At 46.7% G+C, this 20196-nt stretch overlaps 2 protein-coding genes across 4 annotated transcripts; one reads left to right on the forward strand and one right to left on the reverse strand.

The window, feature by feature from the left end:
• Nucleotides 1-288: 288 nt before the first annotated feature.
• Mettl25b (methyltransferase like 25B) lies at nucleotides 289-7865 on the reverse strand. 2 transcript variants are annotated; one of them, XM_041655679.1, is made up of 8 exons: nucleotides 7489-7865; nucleotides 4856-4980; nucleotides 4511-4703; nucleotides 4044-4106; nucleotides 3687-3830; nucleotides 2159-2643; nucleotides 976-1160; nucleotides 289-576 (listed from the first exon to the last, which is right to left on the reverse strand). In XM_041655679.1, the coding sequence occupies exons 1-8, from the start codon at nucleotides 7597-7599 to the stop codon at nucleotides 455-457; spliced, it is 1428 nt and encodes a 475-aa protein (XP_041511613.1). In that variant the 5' UTR covers nucleotides 7600-7865; the 3' UTR covers nucleotides 289-454. The 2 variants fall into 2 exon arrangements, with proteins under 2 accessions (XP_041511613.1, XP_041511614.1); XM_041655680.1 differs by lacking the exon at nucleotides 2159-2643.
• A 162-nt stretch (nucleotides 7866-8027) lies between these two features.
• Isg20l2 (interferon stimulated exonuclease gene 20 like 2) lies at nucleotides 8028-19575 on the forward strand. Of its 2 annotated transcripts, none has more exons than XM_041655682.1 (4): nucleotides 8028-8227; nucleotides 8595-10029; nucleotides 17706-17906; nucleotides 18393-19575. In XM_041655682.1, exons 2-4 carry the CDS (start codon nucleotides 9154-9156, stop codon nucleotides 18504-18506), a joined length of 1191 nt encoding a protein of 396 aa, XP_041511616.1. In that variant the 5' UTR covers nucleotides 8028-8227; nucleotides 8595-9153; the 3' UTR covers nucleotides 18507-19575. The 2 variants fall into 2 exon arrangements, with proteins under 2 accessions (XP_041511616.1, XP_041511615.1); XM_041655681.1 differs by having other exon boundaries at nucleotides 9037-10029.
• Nucleotides 19576-20196: the final 621 nt, after the last annotated feature.

A 20196-nucleotide genomic window follows, 5' to 3' on the forward strand; every position in this document is an offset into this window, starting at 1 on the left:
TTTGCATTTTGTGGAGGCCACACATAGTGCAGCTTTTCCTCTTGTCAGGACAGACCAGGTAGATGGCAGCCTTTCCAGGGGCAGGTTTGTAGGAAGAGGCCCCTGTCCTTTTCCCTATTTATAGAAACAGGAGTTTTTTTGTTTGTTTGAGATAGGGTTTCTCTGTAGCTTTTGGGCCTGTCCTGGAACTCACTCTATAATTCAGGCTGGCCTCGAACTCAGAGGTCTGCCTGCCTCTGCCTCCCAGGTGCTGGGGTTAAAGGTGTGGCCACTACTGCACAGCAGGAGTTAAATCTGAAAAGTTTTAATAAATAAAAATGACACAGAACATTACATATGAAAGGAGAGAAAGGGTATAAATCTGAAGTTTCAGAGGGCCAGAATTCCGGCAGGATGCAGGCACTCTAAATGGGAAGATGCACTGGCCATACTGTCATTTTGTGGTTTTGGTCTGTCAGTTGTCTTCAGTCTCAAGAACAGAGAAGGCCTGACCCAGGGGTGTCTTGGTGGCCACCAGAACCAGATTTCTGGGAGAGAGTTCAGGGCTGAAGATGGGTAACAGCTCAGCATAGAAGCCTAGAAGAAAGTTTTGGTTAGAAGGGAAACAGAAGTTCACCCCAGACCCTTTCTGCCTGTCCAATAGCACAGCATCTCATTCCAAAGGGGGAGACACTAGCCTGAGAACAGTCCATGGACTTATAGTCTACCTCCCTGGTGCTGGAGAGGGCTCAGGGTTAAGAACTTGCTGCTCTTCCAGTATACTCAAGTTTGGTTCCTAATACCCACATTGGGTGGCTCACAACTGCTTGCAACTCCAGTACCAGGGAATTAAACACCCAAAAAAACATGTATAAACACCCAAATCTTAAAACCCAAACCAGTCTAGTGGGAGGCGCTGCTAGGAACCCACAATTGCTAACAAACGCCCCCCACATCAGGTGGTGTCCAGGCCCAACAAATTGGACAAGAACTCACCTTGCTCCTGGAGATAGAGCAGCCGGTCTAGCAGAATCAGCGTCTCCACTAGTGGGGCCAGCAGGAGGGCCAAGCTGAAGAAGGCCACCACACGATTCTCTTGGGCCTGCTGGGCCCAAAGGGCAGCCAGATCCAGTGGCAGCTGGGGGTCCAGACCTACTCGTTGTAACCCTTGTTGCACGTATCTGTGAGACCAGCCATAAGACAAGTTAGTTCTAGAAACTTCCACCTGCCACTTAACCGTTTTGTCTAGAAGCTGATTCCTCCTTTAATTTGCTTAGACATTTTGTTTTTATTTTTGTTTTTTCCAGACATGGTTATTCTATAGTCTTGACTGTCTGGGAACTCACTCTGAAGACCAGGCTGGCCTTGAATTTAAGAGGTCCGCCTGCCTCTGCTTCCCAAGTGCTTGAATTAAAGGTATGAGCCACTATGCCTGTGTTTTTGAGACAAAGTAACCTAGACTACATGGAAGCAGTCCTCCTTGGCACCAGAGCCAGAAAGCTGTCACACAGTGCCACTACCCATTCTAATGTTCCTAGGCTGTGAGCTATCTGTTCAATAGCAAACAGTCTCAAAATTTATCTTCATTTAGTTTTATACAACTTAGCCGTACTTTTAGTAATTAGAGACTATTGGACTGATAGTTATCTTAGTGGTAGACGTACTTGCTAATCTAGCATATACAAAGCCCTAGATTTGATGATTTCCAGAGTTAAAAAAAAAAAAAAAAAGGAACTTGGGCAATGGGCAGTGGTGGTGCCCACCTTTAATTCCAGCACTCCAGAGGTAGAGGCAGGTGGATCTCTGAGTTAATGGGGGGAGGGGGGGTTGTCTACAAGCCAGTTAGTTACACAGTGAAACCCTGGCTCAAAAAACAAACAAAAGAACTTGGGATAATCTTGAACTCCCGATCTGCCATCTCCCCAAGCTAAGGTTTCAGATGTGTGTTCATCACCTTCAATTTATACGGTGCTGGAAACTGAACCTAGGCTCATGGACATAGAGAATAAAGTATTCTACCAACTGAGTTACATTCCTAGTCCTAGGAGGACAAATTCTTTCAGAGAAATTTGGAGCAGTTGTCCCTGGTTAGCGAAGTTTATGCCATTTCTTTGGGCTCACACATTTTCTCTGGCTGTGTTAAAGGTGGGAATATGTGGGGAGCCTCCCCAGACCTCACTCTTCAATCTTGAGTTCGTGGACCCTGGGGATTCCTTGCACGCCAGGCCTCCGAAGTTCAGGGCAGGCACGTCGGATGACTGTCTCCAGCGCTGCACGGAAGCAGTGTGTTTGCAGGCCAGGGCCTGCTTTCTGTAGCCTCTTTGCATAGTCCTCAAGAGCGTGGCAGGCCCCCTCCCGGAGCCTGTAAGGTAGTTCATGGCCGGGCAGCCCAGCCACCCACTGACTCAGTGGGTAGCTGCCAGGCTCACTGAGTTTCATGTAGCAGCAGCCCACTGAGGCCAAGGCTACCACTTCAGAACAGCAGCAGAAGTGTCTCAGCAAGGAAACACTCAGATCCCCACAAGCATGGAGGCCCGTGAGTAGTAGGCGGGTACTATCCTGGCATGGTGTCTCCAAAGGCAGCAGAAGCTCGTCACACAGGGCTGTGGGGCTGACCCACTGAACCACGTGGTGGGGGGAGTGGCGGGAGCCTCTTTGTACCACCTGCGGGGAGAGCAAAAACAAAGGCAGATGCAAAGCTGGGTGGCATCCTCGGAGTTATGAGTCAGAAGCTAGGCATTAGAGAACCCGACTCTGAACCAGGAGATGAGACCATCATTTCGGACAGTACACCTTTTTGTTTCTTTTGTTTGTTTGTTTTTCGAGACAGGGTTTCTCTGAAGCTTTTGGAGCCTGTCGTGGAACTAGCTCTTGTGGACCAGGCTGGCCTCGAGATCTGCCTGCCTCTGCCCCTGAGTGCTGGGATTACAGGTGTGTGCCTGGTTCACCTTTTCATTTCTATCATTTTTCTTTCAGGTGGGGCAGGGGGGAGACACAAGGTCTTTGCAGCCTTTTCTGACCTAAAGCTCAGTATGCTGAACAAGCCAGCAAATCTGCATGGATCCTGTCCATGTTTCCCTAGTGCTGGGATTACAGGCATGTACCTGAGGATGGAACCCAGGGCCTAATGAATGCTTAGGCAACTGTCCTACCACTGAGCTGTATCCTAGCTCTATCATTTCATTTCTTTTTTAAAAAGATTTATTTATTTATTTATTGTATATACAGTGTTCTGCATGAATGTATGCCTGTAGGCCAGAAGAGGGCACCAGATTTCATTACAGATGGTTGTGAGTCAACATGTGGTTGAACTCAGGACCTTTAAGAAGAGCAGGCAGTGCTCTTAACCACTGAGCCATCTCTCCAGCCCAAGCCCTTTCATTTCTTGTTGATAATGAGTCTAATACCTGGGTGTGGGTTAGGGATATAGCTCAGTGGCTATGGGCTCCATCCCTAGTACAGCAAATAATAGTACCCATCCGGCCACATCATAGTTTATTGTGAGAACATACTGGTGTGGAAATCACTTATACAAACTAAAAATGCCTTTGAGATGTGGGGATGCTTTGGGGAAGGGGCAAAACGTAGCAGAAATAAATAGGAACCATTTCTAACCGAGAAACTTGGAAGTAGAAAATGAATTTTAATATGCAGTTCCAGCCAAGCACACTGCTCCTGTAGTGCAGGCTGCAAGAAGGGCAGCTTACATTTGGGTGCCTCTTCTCCATTTTGTCTAGAGCCTGCAGGAGCTCCTGGTCAAGGCGCTGGGCTCTCTCTACCAGCCTCTGATTTCCTTCAAGGCTCTTCACCATCAGCCCCAGCCCAAGAGACATGAAACGGGAGAGATGGCCCTGGAGTCATGAGGGAAGACAGCTGTTCAGTGCCCTCAAGACTGTCACCCTACCAGTGGTGTAGACAACTGGGTCCTGGGCTCCACTAAAGTCTCACTCTCCCACCCCCACTTCTCAGCACCTGCTTCCGTGGGCATTTGGCCTGCTAATCTGCCTTCCCCAGTGGCCTATTCTCATAACTCAAATAGACAATATGTTGAGAGTCTGGCTTACCTGGCCTGAGCCCACATCCACAACCTGGGTGCAGCCAGTGAGATCACTCAGCTTCTTCACCAACTGAAAGGAGACAAAAGTCTCTTCTTGGCATTGGCTCCTGATTCCTGAAGTCATAAGGATGGTAGAGAAGCCAAGGTGACAGAGAAGCACTGAGGTTGCCACAGAGATATCAGATGTCAAACCAGAGCTGAGGTGATGGTGTCTAGCCTAGTCCGTTTGCCCCTTAAGTCAGTGATGCAGGAGCAAGAACCCTGTAGGCTGTGAAACTGAAAACTGACCACAGTGAATAGAAGTAGTCACCCCACACAGCTGCCGGTCAACTCCAGAAACACGCGGGAAAGTATCCCAGCACCAAGACAGGATGCTAGTATGTCTGCTAAGGAAGGGGCTTCTGCACTTGCTGGTTCCTACAGTATGGGCTACACACGGCTCTCAGACTGTCTCACCTCTCCCAGTCTCCTCACCTCTCCCAGCCTCCGGATCTCATGCTGCTTTTTGGGCTTGACATGTTTCCGAAAAGGCGCTGCTAGTCGGGAGCTTTGGCTGGGGTTCTCCAGGAACTCTGAGGGGGTCTGAAAGCCAGGTGTCCGGGTAAAGGCGAGGGCACAGGCTGTGGACTTCAGGGCCAGCAGGGTCAGTGGCCACACGGACCTGTACCTGAGACAGTCCAGCCCAGGCTGCCAGTGAATAGCCCACAATCACATGCTGAGTGTATAAGCCCAGAAAGATGCAACAAGACTGTCTACATAAGGTTCAGTACATGGCTTTGGGCTCATTCCCCAGCAAAGGGCTCCTCTGTTTGTACATACCTAATCTCCTCCCCTTCCCTGGGCATCCCCAGCAGCAGGGTGGCCAGCTGTGGTGGCTTTAGTCCATCCAGTGCTTCTTGCCATGAGCTGGGGAGTGTGCCCCACAGGCTGTCAGTGAAAAATTCCTGCAGAAGGAGCCAAACAGTCATTTTCTCAGCCCCATCTTAACTTTCTACCTCATCTCCTGCTTTCTTCTGGCACTAGTGCCCAAGGCCACCAAATGCCACCAGCAGGTCTCTCCTATTCATGTGTATCAGCTCAAGTCTGCTCCCAGCCTCCACCAGTGCCAAGGTGGCACAGACATGCTTTGTGAACACACTTCATTTTATTAATGTCCCCCTTCTCCAATTTCTTTTTCAAGGTTAGCCTGGTCTATATAGTGTTCTAGGATAGCCAAAGTTCATCTAGAAAAATAAATTTGGAGGTTTTATTTATTCACCAAAATCTATTCTAAACTCAGAGAGACAAGAGTCTTGTACATGTAGAGTTTACTTTGCAAAATAAAATTCAGTAACAGAGGTTTAACTCAATGTTAAGAATGCTTGATGAGCCAGGCCGTGGTGGCACATGCCTTTAATCCCAGCACTCAGGAGGCAGAGGCAGGTGTGTCTCTATGAGTTCAAGGCCAGCCTGGTCTACAGAGCAAGTTCCAGGACAGCCTGGGCTACAGTAAACAAACAACAAAAAACTTGATGAGCACGCAGGAGATCTTGGGTTCCATCCCCAGCACTGCAAATAATGATCAGCTAACATAAACACTACATTTGATAAAAAAAAAAAAAAACCATTTAACAGAGAGCTTAAAGGACAACTACTTTAAACTCCACAGAGAAAAAAAATGTGTGAGGGACACTCCAGAGTTGTCATATAGAGAAAACACAAGCAAAAGTAAACACTCATATTTGCACTATTCTGAAAACACTTAAACAAGCATTTATTTACTTTTTTAGTTTGGAGGATCTTTTTTGCTGTTGTTTTTGAGACATGTCTCACTATGTAGCTTTCACTAGCTTGGGACTTAAGAGACTGCCCATCTCTGCAATCCAAGCGCTGCAATTACAGTGGTGCAACCACAACACCCTCCAGTTAAAAAAAAAATGTTGGCAGTACTTAGGGATTTAACCCAGGGTTTCATACAAGCTAGACAAAATTTTTACAAAGTACTTTCACTATTAACTTGTATGTGTGTCCTCTGTGGACGGGTCTGTGCATGTGAATGCTGCTGCCAGCAGCACATCAATTCCTGCACATGAAATTAAAGATGGCTGTGACCACCGTTATGTGAGTGCTGGCTGCAGAACTGGCTTGGAAAAAGCACTACATGACTTATTTTTTTTCCCTTTGGTTTTTCAAGACAGGGTTTCTCTGTGTAGTCCTGGTAGTCCTGGAACTCATTGTGTACACCAGGCTGGTCTCGAACTCACAGAGATCCACCTGCCTCTGCCTCTTGAGTGCTGGGATTAAAGGCGTGCGCCACCACCGCCCAATACAGTATGTGCTTTTAACCAAAGTGCCATGTCTTTAGACAAGCATTTACCACAGAGCAGCAGTACTGAACCTGTGGGTTGCGACCCCCTTGGGGTCACGTATCAGATGTCCTGCATATCATATATTCACATTACCATTCCGAACAAGAGCAAAATTTGTTATGAAGTAATAAGGAAATAATTTTATGGCTGGGACCACAGCATGAGGAACTGTACTGATGAGTCACAGCATTAAAGGGTGAACGCAGCACAAATTTTAATTGTTCTGAATAATAAAAACCCAGAGTCAGATATCAGGGTAAATGCTGAAAGGCCAGAGAAGTAAAGGAGCCAGCGACTAGAGAGACCTTTTACTTCTATCCAATTCTCAGATCAAAGGCCAACTGAAGGTAGCTGAGATCCTGTCTCCACCTCCCTAGCTCTGGGATTAAAGGCCTGTACCTCCCAAGTACTAGGAGGTATCAAAAGCATGAGAGCCAAGGTGTTGGGTTCAAAGGTGTGTGTCACCACTACCTGGCCTCCACCCTCTGATCTTCAGGCAAGTTTTGTTAGAGCACAAAGTATCACCACAGTTGAGAACCACTGCTCTAAAGTTACAGCTCCCCACCACCAAGTAGGTGATTTTCTCTGTGTGTGGGGTGGGGGATGAAATGAGAGGAATCTCAGCACTAGTCTGAGCTGGCTGCAAATCAGGGCAATTCATCTGCCTGTCTTCTGAGGTAGGATTTTTTTTTTTTTTTTTTTTTTTTGGTTTTTCGAGACAGGGTTTCTCTGTGGTTTTTTGGAGCCTGTCCTGGAACTAGCTCTTGTAGACCAGGCTGGTCTCGAACTCACAGAGATCCGCCTGCCTCTGCCTCCCGAGTGCTGGGATTAAAGGCGTGCGCCACCACCGCTTACAGGCAGGCACCATTACCCATGCCTGGCCTGCTTTTTCATTTTTTAAAGTAATATAGTCCAGTCCAGGCTAGTCTGAGGTGCTGGGATTACAGGTCTGCACCACAGCTGGCCAAGCACTTCCTCCTTACCAATATGCTCCTTATTACTGCCTTTTAGTGGAGAGATAAAAGCTGTCTCCAGAATTCCTCTACAGTAGCCTCTAATCATCCCATCCCCAGAAGCACCCCGCCCTCAGCCCAGTGGCCTCACGATGATGTAGGCGTCCAGGATGGAACGGTAGAGCGCTAGGACGCGGGTGAGGTTCACAGCTAGTTGCCTTCTCTTCTCCTGCGAGAGACCACGGACTGAGACGCCCGGCATCTTGCGGCCAGACTGGCGGTGCAAGCGGGGGGGAGGAGGTGCAGCGATCCAAGGTCGCTACCACGAGGGTGTGAGACCCGAGCTGGGCTCAACTCTGTTGGCCCAACGCGAAGCAAGCTCTCCGAGCTCGCCCGACAGTCCCGTCCAGGATGAAATGACCGGGCGCACTTGTCAAATGTCACAGCTTCCGCCGAGTAAACCGTGACCGTCGAAGACGCAAGGGGTCTTGGTGACGTCACAGATGCGCGCCCAGTAATCGCTCAACGCCGGGCGGCCAGCTGCAGGTCCCGCCTTCCCTCCCGGAAGTGGGGCCACGGTTCCGGCGCGCGCTGCTCCGCTTCCGGCGGCCCACCACCTTCGAGTTGTACCTCCACGGCGCCCGAGGGGCCGGGGAGCGCATCCCGCCCCCGCCCCCACCCACGCCACCGCCGCCGCCGCCGCCGCTGCCGCTACTCACGCACTCCGAGTCTCTGGCCTCGCTGCCTGAGGCGGGGGCGCTGCGGGCGCGTGTGCGCCGGCCGCCTTCGCGCTGCCACCCTCGCTCCTGCCGTCCCGGTGTACGTCGGCGCGCACCTGCGTCCGCATCCGGCTCCGGACGCTTGCGATCTTAGTGCGACCCAACCTGGAGGTAGGTGGATGGGGTGTTCGGGGTATGCCCTGCGCCTCGTGGACCGTCAGAGTGTGCCGGACTTGTTGAGTTTCCTCCACTCAGATCCTCTGGTGCTGTCTGGAGTCCCAGGTCCTTGCTAGGCGGGGAGGGGGACAACGACGCCACAGGTGAGGTGTTTGAGAAGACTGCCCTTCCCCCCCCCCCCCCACGTGGAGCGGAGGGAGAGCGGTGCCTGGATTTGCTCTTCATTTCTGGCGCCACGCTGAGGATGCCTGGGTAATCCTACGGACTTCTGTGCTGTGTCCTCCCACCGCTAGCAAACGTTTAGTACTTAGGAGTGCTACTTCTCTGCTGTTCTCACAACACTTTTGTTTTGACTTAATAGACTTGGCAGAGTTAGAACTCCGTGGTCTCCACAACTCCTTTTTACCCCAGCTTCAGCCTTTTCACGTATTTGTGCGAGTACTTTGCCTGCATGTATATATGTGTGCACAATGTAAGTGCCGGAGGCCTGCAGAGATCAGAAGGCGTCCGATCCCCCTGAAACGAGTTACACATGTGAGCTGCCACATGCGTGCTGGGAACTGAACCCTGGGCCTCTGCAAGAGCAACAAGTGCTCTTAATTAAGACATCTCTCCAGCCTCTGTATCATTTTTTTAAAAAGACACTGAATCTGGAGAGTGGAAACATCCTTTTTAAGATCCACCCAAAGGTGAATTCTAAGACTTAGTACCCAGGCTTTGGGCTTGTAGCCTTCTAGAATTGGTCTTACTTTACCCCGCCCCCAGGCTGATGATGCAGATATCAGGATTACTTTTGTCCCCAGGGCTAATTGCAGACCTCCACTTGTTGGACCATGGCATTCCACAGAGAATGAGCCTCCCAATCTTCTTTCATCAGTAAGCCGTTCTTCCCAACTGCTCTCCTACCATCCGCTGCCCTCATGTCTACCATACTCCTGAATTTGGACTTTGGGGAACCTCCAAAAAAGGCGTTTGGAGGAAATGCCAAGCACCAACGTTTTGTTAAGAAGCGACGGTTCTTGGAACAGAGAGGATTACTGAAGAGAAATAACCAACTTCCTAGCAAGGTGTCTAAATTGCACTCAGAACCTCTAAAGAAAAGGGAAGTGTCTTCAAAAGTAGATGGCATTTTGAAGATCCTTCCATGCCCAAAAAAGAAGGAGGAAGCTGCCTCCAAAAGGGAATCAGAGCAGTCCACAGACAAGAAAGCATCGTTGTCTTGGCTGACCCCTGCTCCTTCAAAGAACACTGATTCTGTTGTGGCTAAAATCGATTTGCTAGGGGAGTTTCAGAGTGCCCTTCCAAAGATTAAGAGCCGTCCAGCTCATGCTCAGAAGAAGGGCTCCAAGAAGAAGCACTTGAAGAAAGGTGCCACAGAGAATTCCACCCAAACTCCTTCAGAGAGTAAGGGCTCCAAGAAGCCTGCACAGAAGAGTGCTGCACAGAACTCCACCCAAGCTCCTCTGGAGAATAAAGGCTCCAAGAAGAAGAAGTCGTCCTCAAAGAAAAATGCTGTGCAAAGATCCACCGACGCGCGTTCAGAGGATAAGTGCCTTAAAGTCTCCCAAAACTTGCCAGGGAAGATGGTGGCAGTCGACTGTGAAATGGTGGGCACAGGACCCAAGGGGCGTGTTAGTTCCTTGGCCCGGTGCAGCATTGTGAACTACAATGGGGATGTGCTTTATGATGACTACGTCCTCCCCCCCTGCCACATCGTGGACTACCGGACCAGATGGAGCGGCATCCGAAAGTGCCACATGGCTAAAGCTACACCCTTTAAGATTGCTCGGAGTCAGGTGAGGAGCATGGGGCAGAGAGGGTCAGGAGAGGACTTTTGAGTATGTGCTGTTCTGGGGAGGTCTCAAAGGGCTGTGAAGGGAGGGAGAATGATGTCACATGAGAAGGCTGTCTATGCAGTAAGTAATTGTTTTTCTGTTTGCTGCGACAAAATGCCTGACCAAGGGAATTTAACAGATTGGTTTGCCAGTTTGAGGATACTTCCATCATGGTGCAGAAACCGTGGCAGCAAGAGCAGGATATGGCTGCTGAGGAATCAGGGAGCAGAGAGAAATGAATGCTGGTTCTCTGATTTCCTTTTTCAGTCCAGGACTCTGGCTAATGGAATGAATAGGTTATTTTTGCTTTGTTTTGCTTTACTATGGGTCTTCCCACCTCAGTTCACCCAACATAAAAGCTCACAGACACACTCATAAATTTGTCTTCTCGATAATTCTAGGTCCTTTCAAATAGACAGTTCTATCATGAGTCCACCTCTTGTCAATTTGATGCCCAAACATAACGCTTTTTAGCCATAACCTTCTATCTGTGGTCCTCATAAGCTCATAGCTGTCTCATAATACAAAATGGATTTAGTTCAACTTCAAAAGTCTCCATAGTCTGTTACAGTCCAAACACTGTCCAAAAATATAAGGCCAGAGCGTCTCTGAAACATAGGCAGACTCTTAACTGTGAGCCCTGCCACATCAAAAGCAAAGGCTGAGTGTGGCAGAGCACACTTTATTCCCAGTACTCAGGAGGCAGAGATAGGTAGTCTCTGTGTGTTCCAGGCCAGCTAGAGTTTAGAGCTGGAGAGGGGGCTTATTGTGTAAAGTGCTTGCTGCACAAGGACTGGATTCTGATTTTCCAGAACCTACCTGTCTGAGGGTTTCTTTGAGATAAAACAAAAGCAGCTCGAAGAGGAAACTGTTTACTTCATCTTAAAGTTATAATCTAACATGAGGGACTTCAGAGCTGGAAGTCAAGGCAGAAACTGAAGCAGAGTCTGTGGAGGAACACTGCTTACTCCCCCTGGCCTGCTAGCCTGCTTTCTTACAACATCCAGGCACCTGCCTGGGGGGTGGCACCACCACATCAGTCAACGTAAAGAAAATGCACCACAGACCAATCCAGTGGAGACATTTTCTCAAATAAGAGTCCCTCTTCCTGGATATATGTCTCAAGATGACATAAAACTGGTTAGCACAACTGACCCCTTGTCAACTTTGACATAAAAACATATCATTGTTAAATCATAACTTTTTCTTTATTGTTGTCCCCAAGATGTCATATTAATAGCAACATCACAATATAAAACATATTCTAAACTTTAGAAGCCCCGTAGTCTTTAAAAATTCCAACTTTAAAAGTTTAATCTCTTTAAAATACCTAAAGTCTCTTTAGAATTCCAAAGTTTCTTTGAGGTCTCATAACTATGGATTCCTGTAAAAATCAAAACCAAGTTTAAATACTTTATTATTTCAAGAGGAAAGAGACATGACACAGTTACAACCAAAGGAAAACAGAGCTGAAATCCAATGGTATGAAGCTGAAGTGTCAACATTCTGAGACTCAGGATCTTCCAGGCTCCAGAAGGCTTGTCACAGCACACACAGCTTTTCTCCTAGGCTCGGGCTTTCTCCATCCCACGATTGCCACTCTCCATGGCCATCCCATGGTACTGGCATCTCCAAAATGCTGGGGGCTCCACTTCAACTGGGCACCTTCACCAATGCCTCTCCATGGTCCCATCATGACTTCAACAGCAGTACCACATGGGTGGATTACTCTTACATGGTAGCAAGTTTGGCTGCCAATATGAGATGCAGCCTTGGCCCACTCTGGAGCACATCTTCTGTGTGCTGACCCTGGGGAAGCAAGAAGAATTTATCCGAGTGGTGCTTCTCCCCCCCCCCCCCCCCCCCGCCTTCCCCCCCATCACAAGGTAGGATCTCACTATCTCACTATATAGCTCTGGCTGTCCTGGAAATCACTATGTAGATCAGGCTGAGCATGAACTCAGAGATCCTCCTGCCTCCTGCCTCTTCCTCCTGAGTGCTGAGAGTAAAGGCACATGCCGCCAATATCCAACAACCTGGTATCAATTTCTGTCTTAAAGTTTCTATTGCTGTGATAAAACACCTTGACTAACTGGTCAGTGGTGGTGCATACCTTTAATCCCAGCACTTGGGAAGCAGAGGCAGCCTGGTCTGCAAAGTGAGTTCCAGGACTACACAGAGAAACACTGTCTCGAAAAACCAAGGTCATGGGGGAAGCTTGACTGAAACTTGGAGAGCAAAGGGTTTATTTAAGCTTACAGTTATAATGCGAGAAGGGAAGTCAGAGCAGGAATTCAAGACAAGAAGTGAAGAAGAGACCTTGGAATTGCTTACTGCCTTGCTCCCTCCTGGCTTGCTTATATAAAGCCCCTGGAACCAGCTGCTCAGGGCATTGCAAGGAAAGACTAAACCAGAGGGAGAGGGAAACACAGCAGGGCAGACACCAGGGCCATAGGTAGCCCAGCCCTTACAGGGCTGCTGCCTGTAGCACACAGAGCCCTTCTTTGTTGGGGTAGCTTTGCTTGACTATAACATGGTTTTGGCATTTCCAAAATCCCAGATCGTCCATTATAACTTAGGTTTCACCTTCACAGCTTTGTGTAGGGGCCTCCTTGAAGGAACACCAATCCTAACACATATAACCTGGCCCCTAAATGGCCTTCAGGAATTTTTTATTATTATTTAATTTTTTATTGATATTTATTGAACTCTACATTTTTCTCTGCTCCCCTCCCTGCCTGTCCCCTCCCTTCAACCCTCCCCCAAGGTCCCCATACTCCCAATTTACTCAGGAGATCTTGTCTTTTTCTACTTTCTACTTCCCATGTAGATTAGATCTGTGTAAGTCTCTCTTAGTGTCCGCATTGTTGTCTAAGTTCTCTGGGATTGTGGTTTGCAGGCTGGCTTTCTTTATGTTTAAAAACCACCTATGAGTGAGTACATGTGATAATTGTCTTTCTGTGTCTGGGTTACCTCACTCAAAATAATGTTTTCTAGCTCTATCCACTTTCCTGCAAAATTCAAGCTGCCGTTATTTTTTTCTGCTGTGTAGAACTCCATTGTGTAAATGTGTCACATTTTTCTAATTCATTCTTCAATTGAGGGGCATTTAGGTTGTTTCCAGGTTCTGGCTATGACAAACAAAGCTGCTATGAACATAGTTGAGCACATGTCCTTGTGGCACTACTGAGCATCCTTTGGATATATACCCAAAAGTGGTATGACTGGGTCTTGAGGAAGGTTGTTTCCTAATTTTCTGAGAAATCACCACGCTGACATCCAAAGGTGTTGTACCAGCTTTTCTCCACATAAAATGACATAAGCTGTCATCAGTGTTTTTGATTTTGGCCATTACAGGTGTAAGATGGAATCTCAGAGTTGTTTTGATTTGTATTTCTCTGATGACTAAGGATGGTGAACATTTCCTTAATTTCAGCCATTTTAGATTCCTCTGTTGAGAGTTCTCTGTTTAGGTCTGTACTCCATTTTTTTTATTGGATTATGTGATGTTTTGGTGTCCAATTTCTTGAGTTCTTTGTATATTTTGGAGATCAGACCTCTGTCTGATGTGGGGTTAGTGAAGATCTTTTCCCATTCTGTAGGCTGTCGTTTTGTCTTGTTTACCGTGTCCTTTACTTTACAGAAGCTTTTCAGTTTCAGGAGGTCCCATTTATTAATTGTTTCTCTCAGTGTCTGTGCTGCTGGGGTTCTATTTAGGAAGTGGTTCCCTGTGCCAATGAATTCAAGTGTACTTTCCACTTTCTCTTTTATAAGGTTCAGTGTGGCTGGCTTTATGTTGAGGTCTTTGATCCATTTGGACTTGAGTTTTGTGCATGGTGATAGATATGGGTCTATTTTCATTTTTTACATACTGATATTCAGTTATGCCAGCACCACTTGTTAAATATGCTTTCTTTTTTCCATTTGATATTTTTTGCTTCCTTGTCAAACATCGGGTATTTGAAGATGTGTGGATTAATATCCGGGTCTTCTATTCAGTTCCATTGGTCTTCCTTTCTGTTCTTATGCCAATACCAGGCTGTTTTCAGTACATATTGCAAAGTTTCTGCTTCCAGCTCAAAATGTAGTCTAGTTCCCTTAAAGCTGTATGCTTTGATGAGAGCTTAGTTGAAAACTAAGTGGATTACTTGTTTGTTTCCTGCCACCCAGACTTGAGTAATCACACAGAAACTGCTAATTACAACACTGTTTAGCCAATAGTTGAGGCGTATTTCTAGCTAGCTCTTATATCTTTTTTTTTTTTTTGGTTTTTCGAGACAGGGTTTCTCTGTGGTTTTGGAGCCTGTCCTGGAACTAGCTCTTGTAGACCAGGCTGGTCTCGAACTCACAGAGATCCGCCTGCCTCTGCCTCCCGAGTGCTGGGATTAAAGGCGTGCGCCACCACCGCCCGGCTTAGCTCTTATATCTTAAATTAACCTGTTTCTATTAATATGTGTATCACTGTGAGACTGTGGCCTACCAGTAAGGTTCCAGCAGTGTCTTTCTCCTTCATCAGCTGCATGGCCTCTCCCTGACTCCGCCTACTCTTTCTCTACATCTCTGTTCAGATACCCTGCTTGGCTTTACTCTGGTAAGCCACTGGCCGAAAGAGCTTTTATTCATCGGCCAATAAAAACAACACATATACAGAAGGACATTCCACATCACAGAACTCTTTCCTAAGTGCTGTTTTCTAGCAGCTTTTTCCATTCAAATGAATGTGTGTTTTCACAGTTTGGAGCTTTCTGTGAATGGGGCCTTGCTCTTAACTTTCCCCTTATCCCGATGCAAGTATCATATTTTGTAGCCTGTAACTTTAAATGTATGGTCCTTTCCCCCACTAAACTGTATTTTTTTTTCATATTTTAATGTCTTATTTGCTGTCTTTCATGGTAGACCTGGATAAGAACAGTGAGCAGTCGCCTTCACACAACCTTTGTAGGAAAATCCTCTGCCATACAAATTAGACCATTACCTTTTAATTCAGCCTCACTTAAGTTCTCTGGATTCTTTTTATCCAGGCTTCCATAGCTGGCATTTCTTTTGCATTCTCTTCTAGGAGCCCACCAGAACAGTCCATTGAGCTCTGTGTAGCATCTAGGGCTCTGTAACCCTCAGTTCTGTACTCCCACTTTCCTCCTCTAAAACCAGCTCAAAGGCCTGAGAATCACATGGTGAGTGATTAGTTACTGTTCTGTTGCTTTGAAGAGACTGTGACCAAGGCAGCTCATAAAAGAAAGCCTTTAACTGGGAACTTGCTTACAGTTTTAGAGGGTGCGTCTATGACCATCATGGCCGGAAGCAGACAGGCATGGGACTGGAGCAGTAGCTGAGAGCTTTACATCTCGATCCACAGACAGCAGGCAGAGACAGACAGACACTGGGTTTGGCATGGGGCTTTTGAAACCTCAGAGCCCACCCACCCTAATCTTTTCTATATAGCCCACACCTCCTAATCCTTTCTATATAGCCCACTAACTAGGGACTAAGCACTTAAACCTATGGGCAAATGGTGGCCACCACAGTCAGGTTTATCACAGCAAAGCCACCACCTCGTTACCGTTCTTCTGTCTTAGGTACTTATCGCTGTGACAAAACAGTTTGAGGAAGAAAGGGTTTATTTGGGGTAAGTGTGAAGGCTTACTACATCATGGCATGGAGTGTGAGGTAGCTGGTTACTACCATTTAGGGTGGATCTTCTACCTCAGTTAACTAGTCTAGAACCTCCCTCCCTCACAGTTATGGCCAGAAGTTTGTCTCTGTGATTCTAGATCTTGTCAGATTGACAAGATTAACCCCGTAGGAATGCTAAAGACAGGTAGCCACAACTAGGTGGCGAAGATAATTTTACTAGTTGAGATCCACTTAGTGTGTGGTGGAGTTGCCCTCAAGAATTAACAGCCAGCCTGGGATAGAAGTGGGCTGAACAGCAGGTGTGAAAGTCGCTTAGGGCAAGTGCTGAGTGTTGGAGCAGGAGACAGAACTTTTACAAAAACAAAATAAAAATGGTGTGAAGAGATGGCTCAGCAGTAAAGAACCCTTGCTGTTCTTAAAGAGGACCTGGTGGGTTCCATTCCAAGTACCTATGTGACGATTCTTCAACTGTAACTCCAGTTCCAGGGATGTTCTTCTGGTCTCTTTGGGCATCAAGCATACATGTGGTATACATACATATAAAATAAAAACAATTTGTTTTAAAGCTGTATTGGTTGGGGGGTATCCAGGTAGCCTGTAGTAAAAGGCATAAAAGATACATGATTGTAAGGGGTTCTCATCCCTCCCTTAGCAAACCTACTCGTTCTAGGCCCAAGCTAGAGAGCACAACTAATAATAAACTGGAGTAGAGGGCAGGGTGAGAGAAATGAAGGGAGGAAATTGAAGAGCCCGCTGGTGTTGGGAGGCCACCAGAGGGCACCCTTGATCTGCTTTGCAATTTGAGGTCTGTCTGCCTCCCAAGTGCTGGGATTAAAGGCATACACTGCCACCACCACCTGGCGGTCTTGAAGGTTTTAAATGCTGAGACATTAGTTGGTTTCAAGACGAGTATGCAGAAAACCCCATCTTCAACTTTACTTTTAAATGGTTTTTTTTTTCTCATTTATTCTGTGAAGATAGTGGTGTGTCATGGCGTGTGTGAGGAGGAGTTGGTTCTTACCTCCCATGTGGGTCTCAGGGATCAAACTCAGATCATCAAGCTTGATGACAAGACCCTTTACCTCTGAGTCGTCTCACTGTCATCATCGTCCACACATGAGGCAGGGTGTCATCCCAGTCTAACCTCAGAATTGCTATGGAGCCAAGGACGACCTTTAACTTTGGTTCTTCCTACCTTCACCTTCCAAGTATGGGGATTACAGGCCTTTGCCAACATGCCCAATTATTGTAGTGCTGGGTTCCAACCCAGGTTTTGTACATGCTGGGCAAGCACTGTGAGCCAAGCCCCTAGCTCCAGCACTGTTCGTTAAGACAGGGTCTCGTGTGGCTCAGTCTCTGCTGTGCCTTACAGTTCACCTGCCTCAGCTTTCTGTGTGTTGGGATTGTAGGTTTATACAACCTTGCCTAGTAACTAATTTTTTGGTAAATATTTATTTTTAATTATGTGTATATGCATTTTTATATGTGAGTACAGTGCCTGCAGAGACCAGAAGAGGGTGTCAAATCCTCTGAAACTGGGAACTTAGGCATTGGTGAGTCACCCTACAAGGAAGGGTACCAGGAGCCAAACACTGGTTCTTTGGACCAGTACACTCTTAACTGCTGAGTCATCTCTTCAGCCCCATGAGCAGCATCTTGTGCTATCCAAGACTGAAGGAAGCAACTGGGGTAGAGGCCAGTGTTAGAGCATTTGCCTGGCATATACAAGGCCTCAGATTTTGGAGGCGGGGGAGAATACTGAAGACCACGGTTGGGGTAGAAATTAATAAACATGAGGAGGCTATGGTGATGTATTTCCAAATGGGATTCCACATAACAGTTCTGTAGGGAAAGGAGGAAGGTTTCTGAAAGAGGAACACTTGTAGAAGAGGGCATTTCAAAAGGGTGGGGTGGGATGCTGATGATGGCCGTATTGGGCTTGCCGTGTGTAAGGAGCTCCACCTTGAGCATCCCTCTCATTACCTTCTGCGTGCTCATTCCAGATCTTGAAGATACTCAAGGGGAAGATAGTGATCGGACATGCCATCCACAATGACTACAAAGCCCTACAGTACTTTCATCCCAAGTCCCTCACCCGAGACACTTCCCAAATACCACTCCTCAACCGGAAGGCTGACTGCCCAGAGAATGTCACTTTGTCATTGAAGCATCTCACCAAGAAACTGCTGCATCGGGACATCCAGGTAACTTCTCTCCAAGTGCGCACAGCACACACAGTTCAGGTCCCAGTAGTCTCTGTCAATGAGGAGAAATAATAATTTCTGTGTACCTCATAGACTACCAGATGGTACAGTGAGAACAGAAGACTGCTCAAGCTACATGCTTGGCAGTCAAGGATAGTGGCCACAGAATACAGAGTTGTGGGTACATGTCACATGGAGAGTATCTAAGAAACAAGACTCAGAAGGCCTATCTGTGACCTGAAATGTCTTGCCTCTGCAGAATATGATACATATACATTGCTACAGGAATGAGTGGATTAGCTAGGCAGTGGTGGCACACCTTTAATCCCAGCACTTGGGAGGCAGAGGCAGACTGATCTCTGTGAGTTTGAGGCCATCCTGGTCTACAGAGCAAGTTTCTTGTCTTGAGGGGGCGGGGGAGGAGAGAGAGTTGACTGGGAAAAGAAAAAGTAGTTCTTATTTTCTTCATATTCTTTTCCCTTTTAGGCTGGAAAAAGTGGACATTCCTCAGTGGAAGATGCCCAGGCCACCATGGAGCTGTACAAGTTGGTTGAAGTTGAATGGGAACAGCACCTGGCCCAGAATCCTCCAGAAAATTAGCAATCCCGGGGAGACACACGCAGTAGCTCAAACCACAGTTCTGCCAGCTGCACATCTGCAGAAGTTAGAATTGTTGAAGAGAGGGACTTCACCAGAGACTTAATACCCATTGAAATTTCATCTCCGCTGCTGTGGTCACTGTTTGGTTAAGTGCCTGATGGAAGGGGAAACCCACCTCTAGGCCAGTCGGGTGGCACAGGCCTGTCATCTCAGATACTGGGAGGTTGAGACAGGTTTTAAATTTAAGGTCAGCCTGGGTTACAGAATTAGTTCAAGATGTCCTGACATAAAAAAGAGGGTCAGGAGTAAAGCTTGGTGCTAGAGCGTGTACCTAGCATACACAAGCCCCTAGGTTCAGTATCCACAGGGGAGTAGGAGAAGGTGGGAAGGATGGACTGCGACGTGATGTGTTACCGATGGCTTACTTTTTTAATAGTGCTAACCGCATGTCCCAGAGTGCTTGTGCCCATCAGCTTTCTTGACTTTGAGGAAGCAAGGCACACCATGGAGTACAGATTCTCACATTATTTTATCCATGGGACACATAACATAGATGTGTCTCTCTTTGGTGGGGAGCAGACTAAAGGGGTTCTTGTATTGCCAAGGTTGGCCTCAGTGTGCTCAAAGGACTTCTTCCTCAGCCCCTGAGTAACTGGGACATGAGTGTCTGTTCACCTCTGTGCCTGGGTCTTTGAATTTTATGTTTTTTGTTGTAAAGTAATTAATAGTATCCTTTCACTTCAGAAGTGTCCTATGGAGGTAGGCATGGTGGGCTGTAATCCCAGGACTCTGGAAGCCAAGGCAGAAAGATCAAGAGTTCAGTCTGAATACATAGAAAAGCTCTGGCTCATAGAAGTAGAGAAGAAATGGATTGTGTGGCTGGATGCTAAATTGTATAGCCACGTTTACTTGATTTAGGTTCTGTTTAGCTGACAGAATTTACATTGTTTTAATAGTCTTTCAGTCTTTCACCTTGCAAATGTAACCTTTTAAAAATTCAAATGATTCTTTTTATGAATTTTTATAATAGTGGTTTTTTTTTTCATAAAGATAATTTTTATTTTATTCATGTTTATGTGTAGCAGACTTTCTTGGACCACCAACCAGCTCCAAAAATCAATACAGAGACTTACTAAGTTATGAATGGTTGGTCTTAGATTTTGCTTGTCTCAGTAGAGCTCTTACAACTTAATTTAACCTGTTCGTCTATTTTGCCTTGGAACTTTTTACCTTTCTTTCATTCTATATGCCCTACTTTCCTGCTTCCTTCATGTCTGTCTGCTTGGCTGGCCCCAGGCGTCACCTTCTCTTTCTCCCTCCTTCTCTCTTTTTCTCTCTGCCCACCAGCCTGCCGCCTATCCCTGCTCTGCCTAGCTATTGGCCATTCAGCTTTTTTTTAGATCAGTCAGGTGCCTTGGACAGGAAAGGTAAAACAGCAACACATCTTTCATAGTTAAACAATTATTCTGCAACATTAACCAATGATAAATAATTTTAACACATCTTTACTCTTCTTTTTTTCTCAGTTTGTGACATAAGTCACCTCCCATTGTTTTGTTTTGTTTTTAAAAAATTCTATTCCACAACACATGTGTGGCCTTTAAAGGTTCAGGAGAGGGTGTCAGAGCCTCTGGAACTGAAGTTCTAGATATTGTGAGTTTCTGGAAAATGGGTACTGGAAATCAAGCTG

Source organism: Microtus oregoni, unplaced genomic scaffold (genome assembly GCF_018167655.1).
Source record: "Microtus oregoni isolate MIOR12 unplaced genomic scaffold, Mior012 000007F_ref0000211, whole genome shotgun sequence".
Taxonomy (NCBI): Eukaryota; Metazoa; Chordata; class Mammalia; order Rodentia; family Cricetidae; genus Microtus; species Microtus oregoni.